Here is a 25,526-nt window from a genome sequence, read left to right as displayed (position 1 = left end):
ACTCTGGCTTTGTCAAAACCACGTCTGTCGTTTAATAGATAAACACGGAAACTGGCAACGGGAAAATTTTGTTTTGAAGCTTGAGGTCAGAGGCTGAATTAAGAAATCTGCGGTGCCTGCTGGTAAGTCTGCATTGTTGACATTTAAACAGACAATAAACCACCCCTGATTACATGGATCGGAAAACAACACATTAGCAAGTGGGTTTTTTTGCTTTTAAAAAAGGGGGTATTATGAAAACTTTTTTTTATAAAAAGAAAATAACTAAAAGTGTTCCTATTCTTCCTTCCTATCCTCGGCACCTAAAATGCAATTAAATCAAGCCAAATAGCAAATCAGGGCTTGGAAAGGCACTTTGCTGGTAGGAATTAGTGGGCAAGTCAGGTCTAACAGACTCAGTTTCCACAATCAGAAGAGTCATGTGGCAAAGAAGTTCTTGGACTGCACTACTTCAGTGAGAACGTGTGGGTTACATGTTTGAATGCTCCCCCATTTAAAAAGACAGACCAAACCTTTCTCTGGAATCTGTTAATAAATTAAGCTCACTCTGACTAGATAATGATCAAGGGAGCAATGAATCAATGGGGAGAAAACTGGATGTGCAAACCCTTTCACAAATCATGTCCACTATTAGCTGCGTGATTATCTACTTCTGCTTCATTGACTATGCAAAATACTGTGTCGACCACAGTAAACTATGGCAAGTTCTTAAAGAAATGGGAGTGCCTAATCACCTTATCTGTCTCTTCAGAAATCTCTATGTGGGACAAGAAGCTACAGTTAGAACTAGGTATGGAACAACTGATTGGTTCAAAATTGGGAAAGGAGTACAACAAGGCTGTATATTGTCTCCCTGCTTATTTAACTTATATGCAGAATTCATCATGCGAAAAAGGCTGGGCTGGATGAATCCCAAGCCGGAATTAAGATCGCCGGAAGAAATATCAACAACCTCAGATATGCAGATGACACAACCTTGATGGCGGAAAGTGAGGAGGAATTAAAGAACCTTTTAATGAGGGTGAAAGAGGAGAGCGCAAAATATGGTCTGAAGCTCAACATCAAAAAAACGAAGATCATGGCCACTGGGCCCATCACCTCCTGGCAAATAGAAGGGGAAGAAATGGAGGCAGTGAGAGATTTTACTTTCTTGGGCTCCATGATCACTGCAGATGGTGACAGCAGTCACGAAATTAAAAGACGCCTGCTCCTTGGGAGAAAGGCGATGGCAAACCTAGACAGCATCTTAAAAAGCAGAGACATCACCTTGCCAACAAAGGTCTGTATAGTTAAAGCCATGGTTTTCCCAGTAGTGATGTCTGGAAGTGAGAGCTGGACCATAAAGAAGGCTGATCGCCGAAGAATGGATGCTTCTGAATTATGGTGCTGGTGGAGACTCTTGAGAGTCCCATGGACTGCAAGAAGATCAAACCTTTCCATTCTGAAGGAAATCAGCCCTGAGTGCTCACTGGAAGGACAGATCGTGAAGCTGAGGCTCCAAGACTTTGGCCACCTCATGAGAAGAGAAGACTTTCTGGAAAAGACCCTGATGTTGAGAAAGATGGAGGGCACAAGGAGAAGGGGACGACAGAGGACGAGATGGTTGGACAGTGTTCTTGAAGCGACAAACATGAGTCTGACCAAGCTGCGGGAGGCAGTGGAAGACAGGAGTGCCTGGCGTGCTCTGGTCCATGGGGTCACGAAGAGTCGAACACGACTAAACAACAACAAAGCTCACTCTCTGACTAGATAACAATCAAGGGAGAAATGAAGGAATGAATGGGGAGAAAACTGGATGTGCAAACCCTTTCACAAATCATGTCCACTATTAGCTGTGTGAAGCAAGCGTCTTCACATGGTACAGATTTTCTGGACGCAACCTGCTTTTCCTCTTGCGAAGTTCTTGCACATCTGTCTAGTATATGCACAACAAACTGTTCCACAGCGCAGAAGGCATTCTCTGGATTGCAAAGACTTTATCCTAGCCTTCTTTAATGTGCTGGTTTTCTCCCTTCCTTCACACTTTATGTAAGTTGTTTGCTTCCGGCGTCCAGGGCTAGTGGATGATAGAATTTGTTTGCACCCAACTGAGGCATTGGAAAAATATAGTGGTTTGTTTGCTCCCTGCTGACAGGAGAAGATAGTATTTTGCATCCAGCTGTGCAACCAAGGAAGCAGGATCTTCTTCGCAGAAGTTTGAGTCTATTAAATTTTATATCTGTGAAATCTGCAAAGTGGATTTTGCATTATATAATTTATGTGGGAGAATATGAATGGGATTTTCTGCATACATTTCACAGTTGACAGCAAACACTTGGAGACTGTTCTGTTATTAAGCAATTTATAAACATGCGGGGAAAATAAACAATGAAATAAATTTCACATAAAAGAAAAAGACAAATGAAGCTTAGAAATAAAATATCAAATTTCCCTATTTTTCCTAGTCTGGCTTCATTCTATAGAATAACGTTGGCTTCTTGGGGATTTATCTTTTAAGCCTACTGTTATGAATGCTGGCCAAGTATGTCTCTGTTTTGGATATCTGCTATGGATCAAATTGTTCGCTAATGACCCAAGATGCTCAATGAATGGCTCTTTAGGGCAGGATTGGGGAACCTCCCATGCAATCCCCATAATCCCTGACCATTGGCCATGTAGGCTGGAACCTGTGGGAGTCCAACATTTTGAGAACCACAAGTTCCCCACCCAGCCCTGCTTTATTGGAGAATGGTGTGGAATGTAAACAGGCCGTCTTCAGCATATGCACCACCGGGGTGCAAAGATCCACCCAGCGCCCCCCAGTTAACTTTTATTGAGCTTTTTTTGGGGGGAAGCCAAAGTTAAGGGGGGAAATCGCTCACCTGTAACAACGCCGCAACGGATAAAACTGCTTTTGCTTCCTGGCTCGTCAGGAATATTTGACGAGTATTTGAGTAACAGAGCAACGGAGGAGGGGCGCGGGACTTTCGCTCCATTGCTTTCACTGCCGCCAATCAAGAGGGACCGGTATACAGTAGGTATACATTTAGCGCCCCCCAGAATTCGGGGCCTGGGTGCCTCGCACCCCTGGAAAAAGATGGCCCTGAATGTGAAACCCATCTGAATCTTCAGGAGATGATGGGGGACCCAGATTGAAGCAGACAGACTGAAGTATTAGGGGCTGAGTTGAAGAATGGAAGGAATCTTTAGGGTCACAAATATCTCTTTCTGGGGATAATGGATATAACTCGCTACCTAAAGTTGGCCTATGCTGTTTGCCTCCACCTATATTCAAGTTTGTCTATGTATGTAAAAAAACCCAGATCTATTATAAGCCTGCCACTAGTTTGGGCGATCTTCCAAAAGAAGCCAAGAATTGCTCTTGAAGCAGCTCATCACTTAGGGAAACAGCAGCACCATATTCCAGCACGTATAATTTCACAGCAGTCCTAACTGGGTTTATTCTGGAAACAAACCCTACAGAGCTCTTGCTCCCTTGTTAAATATGCTTAGGATTGCAGCATTAGTTTTATTAAAAAAAACATGTCGGCCAATCTCTTTTGAGTATTTTTGCAGCTTTATTCAGTATCCGCCCGTAGCAGGGAACTGAAATCAGCTAAGCGCCGATTGCAGATAAAGCCAGATAAAAGTGAGTTTCTGAAGGGCAGTGCATTTTAGCAGGGTGGGGAGAAAAACGCTTGCAAAGGTCTGTCTCACCTGGTCACTCCTACTCATGGTCTTGATCAATTGCCCCACTTGTTTCTTTAACTGTCAACCCCATTCTCCTTTCTCTTCAGCCCTGTTTCCTTTTTGCTGTTTATGCTCTTGTAACTCCAGGGCTGGACTTCCATGACATACTCAATAGGCGGCTAAAGGTAAAGGACCCCTGACAGTTAGGTCCAGTTGCAGACGACTCTGGGGTTGCGGCACTCATCTCGCTTTACAGGCCGAGGGAGCCAGCGTTTGTCCGCAGACAGTTTTTCTGGGTCATGTAGCTAGCATGACTAAGCCGCTTCTGGCACGACGGAACACCAAAACCAGAGCAGCGCATGGAAACGCCATTTACCTTCCCGCTGGAGTGGTACTTATTTATCTACTGCACTGGTGTGCTTTTGAACCGCTAGGTTGACAGGAGCTGGGACTGAGCAACGGGAGCTCACCCTGTCACGGGGATTCGAACCTCCGACTTTCTGATCGGCAAGCCCAAGAGGCTCAGTGGTTTAGACCACAGCGCCACCTGCGTCCCCAATAGGCAGCTACTGTTGTTGCATTTCTTTCACTATCTCCAACTCTACGATTATTTTTTTACAAGTTCACTAACAACCAAGATAAGTCCATTTCCCAGGCTCACCAGGGGAAAGAGGAAAAGTTCAGATGCAACTTAGAGAGGTTCTTCTTTGCAATTTATAATGCGCCCACTAACACCATGACTTTTACAAATGACTATTGATCATGAATGAATTCATTATTATAGCTACGTCATTTTGCACTACTAGTATCATCATAGAATAAACAGCTCAAAATTGCTGGTCATCTCCATCTTTTTCCCCTCCTTTAAGCCTACACAGGTAATAAATGGGAACACATTTGCTAGGAAATCAAAATTAATATTTGGGTGAACAGAAAGGCTTATCTGTGTGGATATCTATCTATAACAAGCAGTTCCAAAATCTTGTCAAACCAAGCCCTAGCAGGCACTGAACAAGTGGACCCACCTCTTGGAATTAGTCCCGAGAGCAGGAGTGGCCCAAGATTTTTTGCCGCCGTAGGTAAGGTGCCCCGATGCCACCCCCCCCTGCAGATCTGGGTCCTCACCCCACTGCCTCCACCGATGCAACTGTGCTGCTGCCAGACCCATTGTCGTAACGGTACCCTCACCTGTGGCTACAGCCGTGCTGCCACAAGGCAGCTGCAGTGGCAAGGCTGGTGGCATGAATGAAGTGCTGGCAGCGATGCAACATTAGGGGCGGGGGTCAGATTCACTGCCCAAAGCAAATGGCTTCACCTTGCCAATGCATAGGTTGCCCCTGCCTGAGAGGCACAAGCCAATTTTGTCCTACCAAGTTACCGTATTTTTCGCTCTATAGGACGCACCCGAGCAAAGGACGCACCTCGTTTTTAGAGGAGGAAAACAAGTGAAAAATATTCTGAATCAAATCCGTATCGGGGCTGAAGGGGGAAGCTCGGGGTTTCCCCATAAAGCCCCGGCATCCCCAAGCTAGAACAGTGAGACGCTGCGCAGTGCTCCGTCTCGCTGTTCTGGCTTCGGGGACAGCCTTTCAAGCCTCCGCAGGGCAGCGGGGTGCCTTCACACCGACCCCTCTCGCTCTCCAGGCTTCAGCGAAAGCAACGCGTAGCCTCCGGAGCGCGGAGGGAGTGCTCCCTCCGAGCTTTGGAGGGTTCGCGTTGCTTTCGCTGAAGGAGCCTGCATTCGCTCCATAGGACGCACAAAGATTTCCCCTTCATTTTTGGAGGGGGAAAAGTGCGTCCTATACAGCGAAAAATACGGTATTTTGGTCTTGTTTTCGTTTCTGTGCTCTGTACCAGGGGTGGCCAACTCCCAAGAGACTGTGATCTACTCACAGAGTTAAAAACTGGCAGTGATCTACCCCCTTTGGGGGGGTTTTAGGTCAAAGTTGATGAGCTTTTTTTAAGGAAGGAAAGTCCCATTTTTAGGGGTGCAGGGCACAGTTATTGAGATTTTTTTAGGGGAGCAAAATTTGTTGGTCATCTTTGGGGGGGGGGAGCCAGTGATCTACCGGTGATCTACCACAGATGTCCAGTGATCTACCGGTAGCTCACAACCTACCTGTTGGACATGCCTGCTCTATACACACCATGCACTAACGCACCCCTCCCAAGAATCTTGGGAACTGTGGTTTCACCCTCACGGAGCTAAAGTTCCCAGTACCCTTAAACCAACATTACTGTTTTTACCTAGTACTGTGGCTACATCCTCCTGACTTTATTGAGGGATATAATCCTGTATATTCAGCCTAATCCTATTCATGTTTACTCAGAAGTAAATCCCACTTTGCTCACATAACTGAGTGTGATGCAAGTGCACCTGGGGCTATAAAAATCTGAAAATCTCTTTGACACTAGCTAGGTTATAATTCTGGAAGAAACGCAGCATCTTTTACAATGTGAAACAGCACATTGATTTTCTATACATCAGCTTCTTACACAACCATCAAGTGATTCAAAACTCAGAACGGAAATTTCACAAATTTAAGGTCTTGTTCAACCCACAAATTAAGTAAAAGCAAACACAACAGGAAGTGCATTTAAAAGCCATTTAAAAGAAATACATAGGTGAGCGGCTCCATCTCCTTGATAATTTTTGTTTCCCTTTTCTAAAGCTTTTTTTTCTATCTCTACAATATCCCTTTACCCACAGTGACCAGAACTGTGCAAAGGATTCCAAACGTTATAGCACCACAGACTTGTATAATGGTATTATTATATTGGCAGTTTTATTTTTAATCCCTTCCCCAATGCTCCCTAACACGGAATTTGCTTTTTCAAAGCTGCCACAAAAAAGGCGAGAAAGGCACAGATACAATGGAAAGAACATGTTTCAAGAGTCAGCTTCAAAGCACCAGCTTAGTGATGGTTTTCCGACTGAGCAAATCCCAGCAACAGTCCAAAGCCCAACCAGTTTCGCATAAGGAGAGCTATCATCAACAGGGGAGCTACTGAATCATAACTTAAGGACAGAGCACATTCAGAACGCGAGAACTGGGACTTCCGGGGTGGCGCCATCGGCAATGGCGGACTCCCTCTGAATTGGAGGGACCAGCTCCGCATGAAACGGGTCTTTTCCGCTGCGGTGAAGCGGGGACCCTTTTGGAAATCACAGGCGGATGAAGCCTGTGACCGTGGGACTCGGCGGGCACCCTTAGCGCCCCCCCAAAGGAACCCACTAACGGGCTCCGAAGCGACGAGGGGAAGCGGCGCGGTGCTGTGAGTCAATTGCTTTTTCTGCGGAGCGAAGCCGCATAGCCGTGGCTGGAGAGCGCTGCCTTTTTCCTGGGACAATTTGGCATCTAAAATAACCACCCGTGAGTACTGAAACATTGAACATTTGGACCTTAATTAAGAACTGGCAAAATAGAAAGGAATTTGGACTTAAAATTTACCCTAATTTGGTACTGAAACGGGAAGGTCTAAACAGGAAGTCAGCCTTCCGTTTCCTTGTAGCCAGAACAAAGCAAAGACAACGTAAGCTAGAGCTTTGAAAATCACTTTTAAAGGATTGGTTTTCATCATTTAAAATCGCTGAACCCCCCTTTGGCAGCAGGAGAAGAAGGGGGATCTTTTTTTGGGCTGTTTAAACCTGCAGAAGTGAGTTTAAAGCAAAGTAATTTTCCACCGTCCTGATCCTGGAGCGGGGTCTCAGAATTGACGTTTGAAGCTCATTGACCAGAAACAAATGTTTCTGACAGATAGTTAAAAGAAGAGAAACATAGTGATTCCATTGTTTCCTTTCGCATTTTAAAAGGACAAATATGGACAAAATATCTTAAAAAAGAAACTTTGTTGCTATTGTTTTCAAAAGAAAGAACAATCAGAAGTTTTTCCCCTAGAGGGGGACTGTGAAATTGTAACCAATTCCTGGGAGCTTGCAGCCGCCTCAGATTACAACCGTGGGAAAGGATTTGTGACCTTGCAGGACAATGTCTTCAGAAGCACTGTTGGGTGCTTTCTGTAAAATAAATGCCCTATTGGATCAGTTAAGTCAGAAGACGGATTTGATGACTAATGCGACCAGAACCTTTGAACAGGTAGTGGGAAATTATGTGGAGCCCACTCAGGAACTAAAACAGGAGTGTGCCATGACAGAACAACTGAAAGAAGAGGATGTTGCTGAATTTTGGGCGCCAGAGATGGAGGGAGCTGCGGCCCAGCAGGAACATAAATTTTTGGATTTGACAAATGAACTTGGAAAAAACCAGACTTGGAAAGATAAAGTTTGGTTAGGTTTGGAAATGGGGGGCTGGACAGACCCCCCTACACAGGGAGATTTGGACTTTTCGAGTCTGGCAATGGGCCGTCAGATGTCTGGAGCTGTGGGGGCTCTCAATTTTGGAGGGAATCTGGAACATGTTTTTAAATATCATATGGAGTCCAGTCTGGACTATGGAAAAGGGGCTGATCTGTTGAAAAGGGTCCAAAACATTACCAAGCTGGAGTTCCCACGAATGAAAGGAAAATATGAAGAAGAGCTGCGGAAGGGACATGGAAGGGACTTGAGGGCCTCGGATATAAGATTACCAGGTTAAATGTGCTAGATTAATAGGATAAAAAGGACTGACAAAACCCGGGACCAGGAGGAAGGGACGCAGGATGAAGATTGGATTGTTTTTTCTTTTTTTTAGCATTAGGATTGTTCTATAAAATTGATGAATGTTAGAAAAATGTTGAAATGAAATTACTTGGCTCTTGTAAAAATGTCTAAAGAATTAAGTAAGTATGTTATGGTTAGGAGAAGTTGGTAAAAATAAGATTTAAGTTTTAAACTTTAAGGTTTTCTATAAGATAAGATGAAAATAGATTAAGGTAATGTAATGATAGAATATTATGAATTAAGGGAAGGATTTGCTGCGATTATTATTAATCAGGAAACAAGAAAAGGAAGGAGGAGGAGGAGGTCAAAGAAAGAAGGTATTGAAAGTGGAGAATTTGAGAATGATGGTCTTATTTTTTTTCTTATTTTTTTCTTTTTCTGTCTTGTTTTTTCTTTGTGTGTGTATAATTAAAAAATTCCCCCCCCCAATAAATATCATTAAAAAAAACACACAAAACAGAACACGAGAACTGGGGTCTCTGGATACATGCTCGTGATGTAAATAATGTGGGAATGTTCAGGGATGCAGGAGAGGATATATTGTGTGATTATATCCTTATCCAACTTGTGTTAACAAGTTCCCAAAATATCAGCAGAGTAAAACATTCCCCTTTATTTTAAGTTTGCAACGGCAGCGTTTGCTCAGGCTCGCTTAAGCCTCTATAATAACCACTCTGGTAATTTCCCCTTTTCCCCTCTTAAAATAGAAGACACGACACAGTCCTTTACAAAAGTATAAAAAGAGTTTACTCACATTCTGTTCACAATCAGATCCCAGAAGGCAGACTTAAGCTTAGTGAAGTAATATACATTTGGATTCTATCTTATAAGAAGATAGTCCCTTTCTCCTCTCTTGGCTGGGAGCCAAGAGGGCATCTTTCACTCAGGAGAGATGTTGCTTGTTCGAAGATGAAGATGGCAGAGAGGCACGAGAGGGATGGCTGCCCCTGCCCTGTGCTTTTGTCATTACCTGCACAGGTGAGGCCACACCCACCTCTAGTCACATGCGGAGGAAGTCTGTCCCAGCCCAGAGGGAAGCAGGAAGTTTACCTGCTGGCTGGACAAACATCCCTCCCCATGTGTAAACATGTTCACTCTAGGAATGTTGTAATCGACTGCTCCTGTATTTCACATCCCACAAATAAGTCTTGCTGATTGCAGATCAATGGATTTATTACAACCATGAATTCCAAAAACCTTAAGGTTGTATGATACAGCCTCCTAGTAAGCAATATAAAGAAAAAACCTGTCCCCACTTTAACAGTTCCCATTTGTAATACTCTCAACTTACGTTATTTATGTATGTGGCAAAGTAAAGGCTCATTCACAACTTCCGTTTACTTCTGAATCGGAACAAACATCAATTGGGTTTTCTGCAGACTGACGTTTGTTCAGATTCAACAGCAGACAGCGGGGTTTTCCCGGGAAAAGCGGAGGGATGGAAGAAAAACCTCTTGGAGCCGTGCCCAGAAATCATGGGACAAATGGAAGAAATCACAGAACCCAGAAGTGTGAATGAGCCCTAAGTTCCATAGCCACTTATCCCTGTTAAATAGCAGCAACAAAAGTACTTGCAAGGAATGCGTACCATCTAGCCAACTTTAAATCTTTGGATGTCCAAACGGTATTGGTGAGAGGGACACTGAGCACATGCGTGTGAATAAAGCTAAGTTAAGAGTTCTTTGGTAGGAAGAATGGGAAAGGTTGTGGAATGAAAGGATAAAATTCATAGCCTGTAATGCTTTGAAAGAGAATATGATGAAAATGATGTATAGATGGTATATTACACCAGTGAAATTAGCTAAAATGTATAAGACAAATAATAAATGTTGGAAATGTAAAGAAAAAGAAGGAACATTTTATCATATGTGGTGGAAATGCAAAAAAGTAAAGAACTTCTGGGAAATGATATATAATGAGATGAAAAAGATGTTGAAATATACATTTTTTTAAAAACCAGAAGCATTTTTACTTGGTATTATAGATCAGGACATTAATAGGCAAGATGTTAAATTGTTTTTATATGCAACAACTGCGGCAAGAGTATTATTAGCCCAGAAATGGAAACAAGAAGAAATGGCAGACGAAATTAATGGACTATGCAGAATTGAAAGAAGAATGGCAGACGAAATTAATGGACTATGCAGAATTGGACAAAATGACAGGAAGGATTCGAAACCTGCGGGACCAGAGATTTACAGAAGATTGGAAGAAGTATATGAATTATTTGAAGAGCAACTGTAATCAACAAATTACACTAGTAGGACTACAAGAAGTTTTGTAAGGAGAAATATACGAAGTGTTACAAAGTAGAAAAAGATAGAGATATTGGTTATGAGTTTGAAATATAATAGGGAAGATAAGAAATGCATACTGAGAGATTGGATTGGAAAATTTTCAGACAGGGTTGATGGAAGTCAAAAATGTGAATAAGATGTAAAAGTATGTTTAATTACTGTTGAAAGTGATATGTTAAAAAAACACTAATAAAAATTATATTTTTTAAAAAAGGAGTTCTTTGGTAGGATCATGCTTGGTACTTGCTGCAAATTTTCACTGGGTCTTTACAACACAAATCTGATTTTCTTTTGCCATTAATTCTGTTTTGAGAATAACAGAATCAGAGAATTGGGTGGCATCATGAGAGTCATCTAGTCCAACCCCCCAGTAATGAAAGAATATTTTGCCCAATATGGGGCTCAAGCCCCTGAGATTAAGAGTCTCATGATCTACTGACAGAGCTATCTATGGTGATAAAACACACCTACTGGCGAATTCTCTCTTTGTTCATTCTTCTTCCTTTCATAGGCTAGATCAGGGGACACAAATATAGAGCCTGGAGGCACCAGCACACAATACCTGGCAGTACCTCATATGGCACCCATAATAGGCCTCAGTAAAAGATCCCCTCAAAATTTGCAATGCATGAGAGACGGTATGTTCTTCCTGCTCAATTCCTGTTGTCACTGGCCCAGCCTTTGCAGCCGCCATTTTGTGTTATGCCCCACAGCCCACAAGAGCCATTTTGTGACTGGCACTCATGACACTTTCTAAAGATTCAGACTGTGCCCACTGGCTCTCAAGGGATGGGTGACCCCTGGGGTAGACTTGAGTTATAGCTCACTGAAATCACTGAGTGGCCCCTTTAAAGGTAAAGGTAAAGGTACCCCTGCCCGTACGGGCCAGTCTTGCCAGACTCTAGGGTTGTGCGCACATATCACTCTATAGGCCGGGAGCCAGCGCTGTCCGCAGACACTTCCGGGTCACGTGGCCAGTGTGACAAAGCTGCATCTGGCAAGCCAGCGCAGCACACGGAACGCCGTTTACCTTCCCGCTGGTAAGCGGTCCCTATTTATCTACTTGCACCCGGGGGTGCTTTCGAACTGCTAGGTTGGCAGGCGCTGGGACCGAACGACGGGAGCGCACCCCGCCACGGGGATTCGAACCGCCGACCATGCGATCGGCAAGTCCTAGGTGCTGAGGTTTTAGCCACAGCGCCACCTGCGTCCCTTTAGTGGCAGTTTAAATTGGTGGAAATGGCCGCCATTTTTATGATGGATGGTGTCTGTGGGTAGGCAATACTTGCATATCTACAAGAGGGTCCATTGCACCCCACTGGAGGATTGTGGTCAGTGAAGGCAGAGGCACCCATAGTCCGAGGGGAAAGGCAGGTTTCCCCCTCGCTGCAACAAGTGTTCTTTTTCACACAAGAAGGTATGACAAACGTGTCTGGAAGCGGCTGGAGGATGGATGGCAGCCAACAGATTGAGGTTGAATCCTGACAAGACAGAAGTACTGTTTTTGGGGGACAGGAGGTGGGCAGGTGTGGAGGACTCCCTGGTCTTGAATGGGGTAACTGCGCCCCTGAAACACTAGGTGCACAGCCTGGGAGTCATTTTGGACTCACAGCTGTCCATGGAGGTGCAGGTCAATTCTGTGTCCCGGGCAGCTGTTTACCAGCTCCATCTGAGGCTGAGACCCTATCTGCCCGCAGACTGTCTCGCCAGAGTGGTGCATGCTGTAGTTATCCCTCGCTTGGACTACTGCAATGTGCTCTATGTGGGGCTACCTTTGAAGGTGACCCGGAAACTACAACTAATCCAGAATGCGGCAGTTAGACTGGTGACTGGGAGCGGCTGCCGAGACCACATAACACCGGTCTTGAAAGACCTACATTGGCTCCCAGTACATTTCTGAGCACAATTCAAAGTGTTCGTGCTGACCTAAACGGACTCGGTCCAGTATATCTGAAGGAGCATCTCCACTCCCATTGTTCAGCCCGGACACTGAGGTCCAGCGCCGAGGGCCTTCTGGTGGTTCCCTCACTGCGATAAGCCAAACTGCAGGGAACCAGGCAGAGGGCCTTCTCGGTAGTGGCGCCCACCCTGTGAAACGCTCTCCCACCAGATGTCAAAGAGAACAACTACCACCAGACTTTTAGAAGACATCTGATGGCAGCCCTGTTTAGGGAAGCTTTTAATGTTTGACGCACTATTGTCTTTTAATATTTTGTTGGAAGCCGCCCAGAGTGGCTGGGGAAACCCAGCCAGATGGGCGGGGTATAAATATTAAATTATTATTATTATTATTATTATTATTATTATTATTATTATTATTATTATTTGCTTGTAGGGAACAAAGGGGAAAGGGAGTACTTGGAGACACTGCTGTTTAATTTGCTCTCTGCCCCTGATAGCTCCAACCATTGGGAATCAATTCAGCTCCTCTCCACAAAGTCCCATTCTGGGTTCTTCTGGGTTCATCACACCAGAATGTGCTGGAAATGTGACTGACTTTTCAATTGAGAGATACGAAATATAAACTCTTAAGAGCTGTTTGGATAGGCTGGCTGAATGACTTAAATCCTTTCCCGAGCCCCAGAGATATGCATCACTTTATCCAAAAATTCTCAGCAGCATTTTCTTGACTTGCAGATGCTAAAAATCTTTCAGTGGCTTTTCACTTGATAGGAATCATTTGGGAGATTAAAGTGGAAAAAATTATTTCTAGGTAAGAGTGCTTGTCTGTTCTGGCACTGATGCCAATCTCATTCAAACACCCCATTATAAAGTAAACGTAGACTACATTTTCTCCCCGTTAAAAGGCGGTTGACATTTGGCTGCTATTTAAGTTACAAAAGGCTGGTCTGAGGAGAAACTGGGTCCTTTTAAATACTATGGGACAGAACTGTAAAACCACACTTCTGATGGGCTTAATGGGTAGAAATTCTTGATCACTCATTCGACAGGAAAAGTGATTGGATGAGGTTGGATTCCACTCAAATCTGATTGGCTGAAGGACAGGCTGGCTGCAAAATAAATGAAGCTATTCTACTAGTCTTGTAAGTGGGTGGGGCAGAGAGAAAGAAGACAAGAATGAAGAAGACAAGAATAAAGAAGACAGAAGAATGAGATAGCCAAGAAGAACAAGCTGAGAGAGGAGGCAGAAGCAGGTGGAAGACAGGCAAGGGACTATTAAGAGCCTAGAGAAAACTGAAAATTTAGTTTGTCTCATTGGGAAATGATTTATAATGAATTGAAAAAAATGTTTCAAATTACTCCCCCCCAACCCCCCCAGAGTCCTTTCCTTTGGGCATAATTTAGACTGAAATTCCCAGGTGTCAGAAAAGGCTATTTATGTATGCAACAACTGCGGCCCATGTTTCGTTAGCCCGAAAAGGGAAAGTGAGCGAGGCGCCAACTAAAGAAGATTGGCAACTTAAGTTGACAGAATATACACAACTTTCAGACTTAACATATAGAAAAAGAGATCAAGAAGAACATACGTTTAAAGAAGACTGGAAAATGTTTATTGAGTATATGGAAAATAACTGTGTACAGCTGAAAACGCTGGAAGGATTAAAATCAATTCAACAGCATAAATAATTTTTGACGGATGTAATAATGGAAAACCGATTGGAATAATTTTTGCAAAATATGCAGGGATGTAAGATATGCAAAATGAACCATGGGAAGAGGAGAAGGGAAGTCATTGATATTTTAAAGTATGTAAAATGTTTATTTGAAATGGTAAAACAGAAAATTTAATAAAAATTATATAAAGGAAATATAGTCTGTCTCAAAAGAGCTGAATCACTGGCTTATGCCGAAGACTGGCAGCGAGGCCATATAAAGGAATTAGGCAAGTGAGAGGGATTCAGGCAAGGAGCTTCTGGAGCTGACCAGAGTGAGAACTGTCTGCAAGTCTGGCTCAGAGGAAACCGGCTGAAGTCTACGGTGCCTGGTGGCGAGATTTACGGGGGAAAGTGGAATATCAATTAAATGGGTTAGGAGCTGCACTTTATTAGGCAGCCATACCCAAACTTCTGTAACTGCCATTTGAAGATACTGTAACCTCATTGCAGCAAACATAAGTAAGAAATAGGACCCAGTTGAATTTGCCTTATTTTATATTTATAGTTTCTGATAAATAAATAACACCGGAGTACAGCTTCCAGGTCATGTGGCCAGCATGACTAAGCTGCTTCTGGTGAACCAGAGCAGTGCACGGAAATGGCATTTGCCTTCCTGCCAGAGTGGTACCTATTTATCTACTTGCACTTTGACGTGCTTTCGAACTGCTAGGTTGGCAGGAGCAGGGACCAAACAACAGGAGCTCACCCCGTCGCGGGGATTCGAACCACTGACCTTCTGATTGGCAAATCCTAGGCTCTGTGGTTTAACCCACAGCGCCACCCGCGTCCCTTAATCACCAAGTTATCTACTTGCACTTTTGGTGTGCTTTCGAACTGCTAGGTTGGCAGGAGCAGGGACCGAGCAACGGGAGCTCACCCCATCACGGGGATTCGAACTGCCGACCTTCTGATCGGCACGTCCTAGGCTCTGTGGTTTAACCCACAGTGCCATCTGCGTCCTTTAAATAATAGTTAATGCTACGTAAATAAGTTTTTGGAGCTCAGGTGCTTTTTTGCTAGACGTTTTCCACACGATAAGACAGGCACCACTAAGGAATATACTATTAATCCCAATAATTGTAGTGATCCATTAACATGTGCTTTGCTCCTGCTCCTGCTTCTACGGGCTGCCCAGGGGAGATCAATTTGGGGCCATTCACAGAATCATGGAGGAGTTGGAAGAGCCCACAAGGGCCATTTAGTTCAATCTCCTGCAATGCATTGTTGGAAACTAGAGGGAGTCCCCGTCTGATCCAGCAGGGCTCTTTCTTATTTCCACTTAAAGCACTATATTAACATTGCCTGATTAAACTGACAGAAGCTCTTCTGATGAAACACTGGGAATCTTACCAAGTGCTACACAATGGGTATAATGCCAGTTGTTAAGGGTTTCACAAATTCAGGGATTGTATTTCCCAACAGATGGAAATAGGTTCCCTCTCAGTGCAAGTGCCCTTCTTAAACTCAGTGTTGAGAAAGACTAGCTCTGCAAACAGGACCAGAAATCTCAAGTGTTCCTCCTAGCCAGAGCGTCAGTACCATCTGCCTTATGCAACAGAATCATCCAGGTTATATAATGCAACTCGTATTACACGGGGCTGAATCTGACTGCTGCTGGACAGCAGTTGCTCAGATTATCAAACAGACATTGACAACACTCTACTATTAATACTACCCTCTCATTTTCCCTATGCGATTGCCTTCACATTTTTAATTACAAAAAAGCATTATGAAACTGTTGACAAACATTCACCTCTGCATTTCCCCTTTGCTCTTCAACAACACATGAGCATCGTATACTTTTTTAATAGCAAGTATAGGAATTAATATTCTAGATTATAGAATTACAATTATAGAATTCCAGTGAAAACAGTGCGTTGTGAATAATTAGGAGTCCCACAATACTAAGCGAGGCTTACTCCCTGCAAAGTATATTTAGGATTGCAATTTAACCTTCCCTTAAAAATGTACTTCTCTGTAGCAATTATATCACAGCTCTGTATTTCTTATTCGTGAGCACACACTTTCTCTCTCTCACACACACTCATGTGATAAGGAGGGGTTGAAGCAATAGACTGCGTTCAGGAACAAATGTTGAAATAATTACCATATTTTTTGCCCTATAAGACTCACTTTTCCCCTCCTAAAAAGTAAGGGGAAATGTGTGTGCGTCTTATGGAGCGAATGCAGGCTGCGCAGCTATCCCATAAGCCAGAACAGCAAGAGGGATTGCTGCTTTCACTGCGCAGCGATCCCTCTTGCTGTTCTGGCTTCTGAGATTCAGAATATTTTTTTTCTTGTTTTCCTCCTCCAAAAACTAGGTGCGTCTTGTGGTCTGGTGCGTCTTATAGAGCGAAAAATACGGTATTCGTCTCAGTGTTTAAGTTTAAAATGGTGCAGGTTGACTGCATTAGAATAGTTGATGCTGACTTCGTATATGGGCACACATGGCAAGGCAAGAACCCCTGGACCTGGTCCTCCTCTTCACTGCGGCAGCTAATTGAGCCTAATTGAATCGTCTGCTCCTGCCTCCCACATTTCGTTTTTGGATCAGCACTAAATGGGGACTCCCACCTGCCCCACCCATATGTAGCAGGCTTTCCTGACAACTAATCTGTTGAAGTGTTCTGGGGAACTCAAAAGCTTGCTCAGTACAACACAATCCTATGCTCCTTTCTAGAAGACATGACTGAGTCACATAAAGCAATTAAGTAAAAGCCTGTTACTTTAATTGCAAGAATGCAAAAAAGACCCAGCGCTGACAATTGTTCTCATTAGGCTTGAAGTAACATGAATTACTCATATCAGCGGCAAAAAGGATCATATGACTAATGGATGGGAAAGTGGCTCCATGATCTAGCCCTGAAACATGAAGCAATATGGTTTAATTAAACGTGCAACCACCTCTCCTCATCCCCAAATGGACAGATATTTACGAGAAGTATTTCCAGGAGAAAATCGCCGTACAATTACAAGGAGGTTTTTGGGGAGCAGAGGGGAAAGCTGAGGAGGGAGATAGTATTGGCAGAAATAATTATGGCAAATGTCACAAAACCATTGATTTCCCCTGAAATTGCATCTATATAATATTTGGTCTCCTCATGGCTTTCTGGTAAAGCAGGGCAAAAGCAGATAAAACTGGTTTCCTCATTCCCTGTGTATAATAAAATGAAGTGTCCATCAAACTGATATCCAAAATGTCCATTTTGTGCATTCTTCACAGGCTAAAAAAATGTTTTCTCACTGAAAACTGTTTTGAGCCTAATGGCACAGACAATTCCATTGTCTTTTGGTAGACATTTAACTTAGGAGGGGTGCTTATACTTTAAGAAGGCAAGGTGGGTTCATTAGAATTGAGGGAATATGTGAAATTGTTTAGGGAAGGTTTGAAGTATAATGAGAAACTTGAATTAAACCAATGATTTATATTGGCCTTTCTCTTGTTGAGTTAAAAAACACACACCCTACAATTTAAATCATTAATTTAAATCAAATTTCCCATCCCACTGGTATGTCATACCTTTCCTAAGCAATGATACATTGTTGTTGTTGTTGTTGTTTAGTCGTTTAGTCGTGTCCGACTCTTCGTGACCCCATGGACCAGAGCACGCCAGGCACCTCTGTCCTCCACTGCCTCCCGCAGTTTGGTCAAACTCATGCTGGTAACCTCGAAAACACTATCCAACCATCTCGTCCTCTGTTGTCCCCTTCTCCTTGTGCCCTCCATCTTTCCCAACATCAGGGTCTTCTCCAAGGAGTCTTCTCTTCTCATGAGGTGGCCAAAGTACTGGAGCCTCAGCTTCACAATCTGTCCTTCCAGTGAGCACTCAGGGCTGATTTCCTTCAGAATGGAGAGGTTTGATCTTCTTGCAGTCCATGGGACTCTCAAGAGTCTTCTCCAGCACCATAATTCAAAAGCATCAATTCTTCGGCGATCAGCCTTCTTTATGGTCCAGCTCTCACTTCCATACATCACTACTGGGAAAACCATAGCTTTAACTATACGAACCTTTGTTGGCAAGGTGATGTCTCTACTTCTCAAGATGCTGTCTAGGCCTGTCATTGCCCTTCTCCCAAGAAGCAGTGATACATACCAACCAGTTAATATAATTACTAAAATAGGTTATATCCAAAGAGAGCATGTAGACTATCTACAAAGTATACTATTATGTATTGACGTGTTCATATATCTATAGCTGAATAAATAAACTTGGTATTTTTATGAATTTTGGGAAATGTTACATGTAAATACACCTGCTTATTAAATGGATGAATGTTCCTTAAGTGTATTCAGCAGTAGTGCATTAGGAATGTCAACTAGAAGTCAATCACACGGCACGCTCAACTGCCTGTTATAAATGTGAAAAGGTTGTTCAACATTTAAAGTCATTTTAGTAAAACTGAATATACTATTAGTATGCATAAGCAGGGACGCGGGTGGCGTGTGGGTTAAACCACAGAGCCTAGGACTTGCCGATCAGAAGGTCGGCGGTTCGAATCCCCGCGACGGGGTGAGCTCCCATTGCTCGGTCCCAGCTCCTGCCAACCTAGCAGTTCGAAAGCACATCAAAGTGCAAGTAGATAAATAGGTACCGCTCCAGCGGGAAGGTAAACGGCGTTTCCGTGCGCTGCTCTGGTTCGCCAGAAGCGGCTTAGTCATGCTGGCCACATGACCCGGAAGCTGTACGCCGGCTCCCTCGGCCAATAAAGCGAGATGAGCGCTGCAACCCCGAGTAGGTCACGACTGGACCTAACGGTCAGGGGTCCCTTTACCTTTACTATGCGTAAGCAACTTAATCAGTACAATCTTCTGCATGTAATCTCCCTTGAGTTCCATGGGACATTTTTGTATGTTAAAGAATACATAGGTCCAAGTGCACTAAAAAGAAGAGTTTGGATTTGATATCCCGCTTTATCACTACCCGAAGGAGTCTCAAAGCGGCTAACATTCTCCTTTCCCTTCCTCCCCCACAACAAACACTCTGTGAGGTGAGTGAGGCTGAGAGACTTCAGAGAAGTGTGACTAGCCCAAGGTCACCCAGCAGCTGCATGTGGAGGAGCGGGGAATCGAACCCGGTTCACCAGATTACGAGTCTACCGCTCTTAACCGCTACACCACACTGGCACTCTCTGGTGCCTGACATTGGCCAAGGGACTGGGCCACTGGAAGTTTTCACGCCCTGCCTTCTAGAAGAACATCACGGCAAGAGGTAGGCACCAACTTGCTCCCATCCATCCATCACAGAAGAAGCAGGTACAGTGAGATTCTTCAACCCCTGCCTGCCAGTTGCCCTGGAACTGCAGAGTCGAAGGAAGCACACTCTGGCCCCATCAGTTGACCAGGGGGACTAAGAGATGATGTTGGGTTGTGTGGGCTTGGGCTGAGTGTTTACACAGGTGTGCACTGCTGCAGTCAAGCCAGCTTGAGGATAATTCACTCAAAAGGTGAGATATAGATATTCCAAAGAAATGAAGTGGATATATAAAGCCCAAACCTTACATAACCTTTTCAGTTATAACAGCCACTTAGTTCTCAAGGCTGCCCTTAAAACTTCTAAACAAGGATTCATAATTTGAGAATGAAGCAAACTGAAAAGCTCAGCTAGTAAAAAAAATAGGATTATACAAGATCACCCAGGTGGACGTAGTCTGCCCTTAGTAATATATGGGATGGCATCTCTTGGAACCAAGAGCTGGATCCCAATATCTGTGATAACTGGTGAAGCCAAGGCCACCTGTCTCAAACCCATCCTAAGAATACAGTATATGTCCTATCGTGCCACAATTATGTCATTTCTATCCTCAAAACATATTTTCCCCATGGTCCACTCAGTGGGTGACATCTGACTAAGTCAAACGGAGAAGACCCATTGAAATAAATGGACATGTTCCATTGCTTTCAATGGGTTTACTCTGGAGTATGACTTGTTCAGATAACCCCCCCTATATATACAATTCAGTTCTAAGAGGCTGTAAGCATTGGTTTAACATGCTGGTATTCAGAGTTAACTTTAACCAAGCTATTATTATTTATTTATTTTTAAAGTTGGGGTGAGGTTGATTTTTTTACTTAGTTTTCAAATCTGTTTTAATTTACCTATGTATATGTACATTCTGCATTTGGGGGGTGGGAAGAGTCTTTGGAGGTTAACACTGAAGAAGAACATATCCAATGCCTATGCTGGAGCTATTAAAAAGAAAGGTGGATGCCAGCAGGATACTATCATGCTCAAAGCCCACCAAAATGAACAAGATCTGCACAATGCCTTCATTTCAGTGGGGTTTGCACAGATCTTCCCACCAGACTGCAACCCAAACAGCTAAGGATGTTCCAATGGGCATTGTCCTCTCTGTCTTGCTTAGTGATACTGTTGTTTGGAAAGCAGGAGGAGGCACAAGAAGGATCTACAACCTGCATAAGTGCATTGCAATACGCAGTTGTTTAAAACCATTACTTGGAAATATGGGTTTGTAACCATTAGTCAATACCAAATTTAATTTATGACAGAGCGATTAATAAAAAATATATATTTATAGACGGATTTATATACCGCCGTCTCGCAGAATATCAGAATGACATACGACGACAGGAAAACATTTAAAAGCAATACAAATTTTCCATTGGTCCGTGACCACAGCGCACGTTTTCAGGGGAGGAAGGGGTTCAAAGCACATTAAGATCTTGAGGCCATTCATTGGGAGCTAGCCAATGCAGGTACACCCATTACAGCAACTTTTCTAAAAAAAGAAATAAATGAGTGAGTGGATTTTCTTACCAAAATCCCCTCTCACCACATCCCAAAAACATTTTTCATGAAACAACAGAGCAGTGGAATTGTTGCTGTGTCTGTTTTGAAGACCGTATATCTGACTTTGGTTGCAATCCTATCCCTGCTTACTTGGGTGTAAATCCCACTAAACGCATCCAAATGTATATGCATAGGATTGGGTTGCACATATATGAAACATATATGTGATTATACATAGACAGGGAGACAAATATATATAAAAGGGGTCTCCTGCATATTTAGTCAAGATTACAAAGAGCTAGAAGGCTGGATTGGGGAGGCAGTTTAGATCTGGCAAGATGGTAGCTTTATCTAGCTTAGGCTTCAGTTGATACCCATTCATCTCAGCAGACACCTCAAGAGCTTGGGGTTTATTATACACAAGAACTGTGGTGCTCCTTCCTTTGTCTCACACTTTGTGGTGCTCCTTGCTTTGTCTCCTTTGAAGCTTTCATAACATCACATCTCCACGCAGCACCACAATATAGATAGCTGTGGCAGGCTGTGAGACCGCTTTAAAACATCAAAAATGCTTTTCTGGATCAGAGCAAAGAACACACTGTGCCTCCATTTGTGTGAGCACTTGACTTGACCAGCCAGTCCTGGAATTAATTGCTCCCAGAATCAGACTCTTAGTCACTGGCACACTTGGTCTCCATCAATGCGCTGTATTTCCCTTTTTAGCCAACAGATGTACCGTAGTTGCCATCGTGTCATCTTGTAGCAACGGACTGCCTACGTTACTGTTCTATATGACAAAATTCTTCTGCCAGTCAATTTGTCACTGGATGACTCAAAAGTTCCAGTTCTGGGAGAGGGAGAATAACTCGCTTTTACTCACTCTCTCCGGATAATTCTGAATTTTATAAATCTTGGCTTTGCATGTCTGCTCCCCAAAGTCACCTTTTGTGGGGCACTCCTGGGCACCTTCTGTGACCTGGCAAAGGGTCGCTTACACCGTGTTGGGTTGCTGACCGCTGGATTCTACACAGCCTCTTAGAATACGAATCTCTCCGACTCAGCCCACCAAATACTACAGAGCAGTCATCCTTTTCCATTTACAGAAAGATTTGGGGACCAAAACCATCTCCCCCATCTTTGAGAAAGTGGTTAGGATGCCTGCTTGCCCCCCACGCCCGCCAGTGCTAGAGTTTGGCAAAAGGTTTTCTACACACCCTTTGGGGGAGGGGGGTGGGGAGTTGGGCAGGGCTTGTTTGAGGTCCCGAAATATTTTTTGTAAGTGCTCTTACAAAAGTGTGTGGCCCAAGATGGGCATCCCAGTATCCTCGCCAGTATTGCAGAAGAGGATGCTGGGGCACAACTGAGCATCGTCCCACAGGTGCACTCCCGCATCCTCTGAGACACTATAAGGTATGAAATAACCAATCTGCTGCTGTCCAGATGTGGCAGGACTAAAACTCTGGGACCAAAGGGCTGCTGGGCGCTAGAAATCCAACATCTGGAGAGCACTGGCTACCCCTTTTGTAAGGGATCTCTTGGATAAGGCACACAGAATGGGATAGTTAAGAAGAAACAACCGAACAAGACATGAGGGACTGCAAATCTGATTTGATAAGTGGTGCTCCTCTGACCAATTTTTTAGCCACTTAAGCCTCCTTTAATATTTAAGAGGCGAAGGTTGGGAAGTCACAGATCGCCCACATCATGTGTGGTTTGGTATTCAGCCACGTGGATAATGCAGTGCAGCAAAATGGCAGCACAGGAGGAGATGGATTTGAGCCAAGCCTAGGCCTTTGCTCCAGAACATCCCCTTCAACGCCAAGGCTCAGCAAGAGAAAGGGACTAGAGTCACAGAGGGAGCCAGCTGGCCAAATGTTAGCAGGGGGGGGAGGTTCAGGGGTGTTTCAACCATAGCCAGGCTGGGTGCCACCCAAGGCCTCTCAGTGGGCCAGGACCCACTGCTTCTGGCCCTAGAGAGCTCCCACACCAGAGTCCCCCCCCCCACCAGACGCCCCTTCCTTCCTTACCTGCCCTTTGACAAGGCTGGCGGCAAACTGGCGCATGACGGCCTCAACGGTGTAGGCGCTGGACCAGCCTCGGGGGGTGAGGAGCTCCATGCAGATGGCGCCTCCGTCCAGGACGTAGCCGTTCTCCAGACGTGGGCTGAGCACCCGCATGAAGGGCGGCGCGAAGGGGAAGTTGTCCGGGAAGGTGAGGTTGAGCAAGATGTACTCGGTGTTGGTCTCCTTCATGTCCTGCCACAGCACCGAGTCCTTGTCCACCTGGTGCAGCTTGACGTTCCAGTCGAAGAGGCTCTCGTCCACCAGCTCCACCGAGATGAAGCGGTCGCTCAAGCGCGCGATGTCCTGCAGCTCCTTCATCAGCCGTCGGGTGCGCACTTGCGTGCAGTGCGCCTGCCGGCTGGCTGGCACCAGCGACGGCGGCACCAAGGCCGGGGTGCTGGAGCGCCCAACACTGCCCCCCGACGCCGGGTCCTTGCCCGAGCCAGCCTCCTTGGCGTCGCGCTGCTGCGCTTTCTCTGGCGCGCCGTCGGGGCTCGCCTGTTGCTGCTGCTTGGCCACTTCCAGCACCTTCTTGGGCTTGTTGCGCGCGGGGCTGCTGCCTCGGCTGCTACTGCAGCTCTCCTTGCCGGGGCTCCCGCAGCCGCTGGCCGGCGTGCCTTGCAGCTGCTGCTGCTGCTGCTTATTCTTCTGGTTGCTTTTGCCCCGCAGCGAGGAGCCTTGCTGGATGCTGCCGCGACGGTGGTGGTGATGGTGATGCTTGGGGTCCTCGGTGTCCCTGTTGTGGATCCGGATGAGCCCGATTTTCCGCAGCAGGGTAGCCATGCTCTCAAGGGCTTTGGCCGCGGGGGTCGTCGGAGGGAAGGAGGGCAAAAGGAGGACGCAGAGACCCGCTACCTGCCCGGGCTAGGCAAGCCAAGCCGCGCACGCCTCGCCTCCCCTCGGGTGGCGAGCAGAGCGCAAACGGTGGGCAGAGGTTTGTGGAGTGGGGAGGCGAATCCGTTTGGAGGGACGGCGGGAGGAAACAGAAAAGGCAGCGGGGGAAGGGTGGATGTGGCCGGATCCTGCCGCCTGCCCTCGCCTCCGCCGCAGCTGCTCAGGCGCCTCCTCTCAGCAGAGCCGTCGGTGCTGCTGCTGCTGCTGGCAGCATTGCCGCAGTCGAGCCGCTTCTCCCCGGGTCACCAGAGCTCCGCCGCCAGAGCCATGGAATCCCACGTTGGAAAGCGCCGCCACCCCGGCTCCCTCCGCCCACTCCCGACGACACGCTGCTGCTGCAGGAGGCCGCTTCCTTCCACAATAACCTTCAGCTCCGATCGACTAAACCACGCGCGCGCGCGCACACACAATGGGATCCAGCCGGGCTTGCTCTTGGGGAGGGGGGGGTGTCTTCTTTCACCCAGTTTTTTCCCCACTGCGAGGTGAGATGGTGCCTCTGCCGCATGCGTTTATTTTGCAATTAATTCCCACCCCCCCACTACTAACCACCGTCTGACTTTCCTCTCCTAGGGCACCCCTTTTTCCCCCGGCTGCTTTGCAAGCAGGAACCCTCCGCTTCGGTCCTTTCTCCGGCCGGGGATCCGGCGCAGGCGAGGCTAATATTGGAGCGAAGCCGTTCGTGCGCACCGGTGGGGGAGAAGATGGAGACGGCTCCCCGGCCAAGGCGACCCCCCGCCCCCACTCCGGCGAAGCGAGGGCGCCGACCTTCCGCTCGCCTCCTCGCGGCTGCAGGCTTTTGGGGAGCCCCCGTCAGCTGCGCGCGGCGCCTCCTTCTGCCTTGCAGGCTACCCCGCGCTTCTGCAGCGGATCTGACATTGCGGGGGGGGGGGAGGCGGAGAGGGAGGCGAGAAAAAAAAAACCCCGGTTAAAGCCCGCCTACTATTCTGTATGCGCAAGAAGAGGAGGGCCGGGCCAGGCGGATGCTCACGTGGTGGCAACCTGGGTCCCTACTGGTTGGAGGGGGAAAGGAGAATGGGGAGGGGGGGGAGAAGCTGGAATTATGTGGCTCTTGGAGGATGGAGGAGCGATGGCTGCATCTTTTGCAGCAAGCCTCCTCCACCCTTCAGCATCCCCCGCCTCCCCCTCGCCATAGTATAATTCAGGATAATTGCAGGTGCGTGTGAACGAGAGACCTGTAAAACACCAAGGTGGCTGTCGGGCGGCTGGGGAGGGATGCGGGAGGCGAAGGATCTGTAGACCTGCAACAGTTTTTTTGGTTTTGTTTTGTTTAAGAAATAAGATTTAAAAGCATGCCTTTCAGACCAAGGTTGATTCCAACAAGGACGGGGCGGGGGGGGGAGGAGAAATGCAAGACGCATTAATGGGCTGTGTGTTGAGCCTAAAACAATCCCGTTCGTCACAAGATAAATGTTCACATGCGTAAGGAGAGCAGACGTCCTTGGTTGTGGGCTAGGGAAGGAAAAAGATACCGGGTTTTTATTGGGCTGCTTCTTGGCAATACAAAGAAAAAGGGATTCTTTTTTCTGCCACCTATTTTCCGTTCCTCGCGTGTAGCT

The 25,526-nt window shown here is 45.7% G+C and overlaps 1 protein-coding gene across 1 annotated transcript in view; it reads right to left on the bottom strand.

The window, feature by feature from the left end:
• The window catches only part of UBE2QL1 (ubiquitin conjugating enzyme E2 Q family like 1), a 32,168-nt gene extending 7,325 nt beyond the window's left edge, over positions 1–24,843 (bottom strand). Inside the window, exon 1 of the mRNA XM_053397253.1 lies at positions 23,020–24,843. Within this exon, the coding sequence (XP_053253228.1) occupies positions 23,020–23,838 (819 nt within the window). The 5' untranslated portion in view covers positions 23,839–24,843. The remainder of the gene's footprint in view (positions 1–23,019) is intronic.
• Between the last annotated feature and the right edge of the window lie 683 nt (positions 24,844–25,526).

The sequence above is a fragment of the Podarcis raffonei genome, chromosome 7 (assembly GCF_027172205.1).
Source record: "Podarcis raffonei isolate rPodRaf1 chromosome 7, rPodRaf1.pri, whole genome shotgun sequence".
Lineage (NCBI taxonomy): Eukaryota > Metazoa > Chordata > Lepidosauria > Squamata > Lacertidae > Podarcis > Podarcis raffonei.
This window is presented reverse-complemented; position numbering and strand designations above follow the sequence as displayed.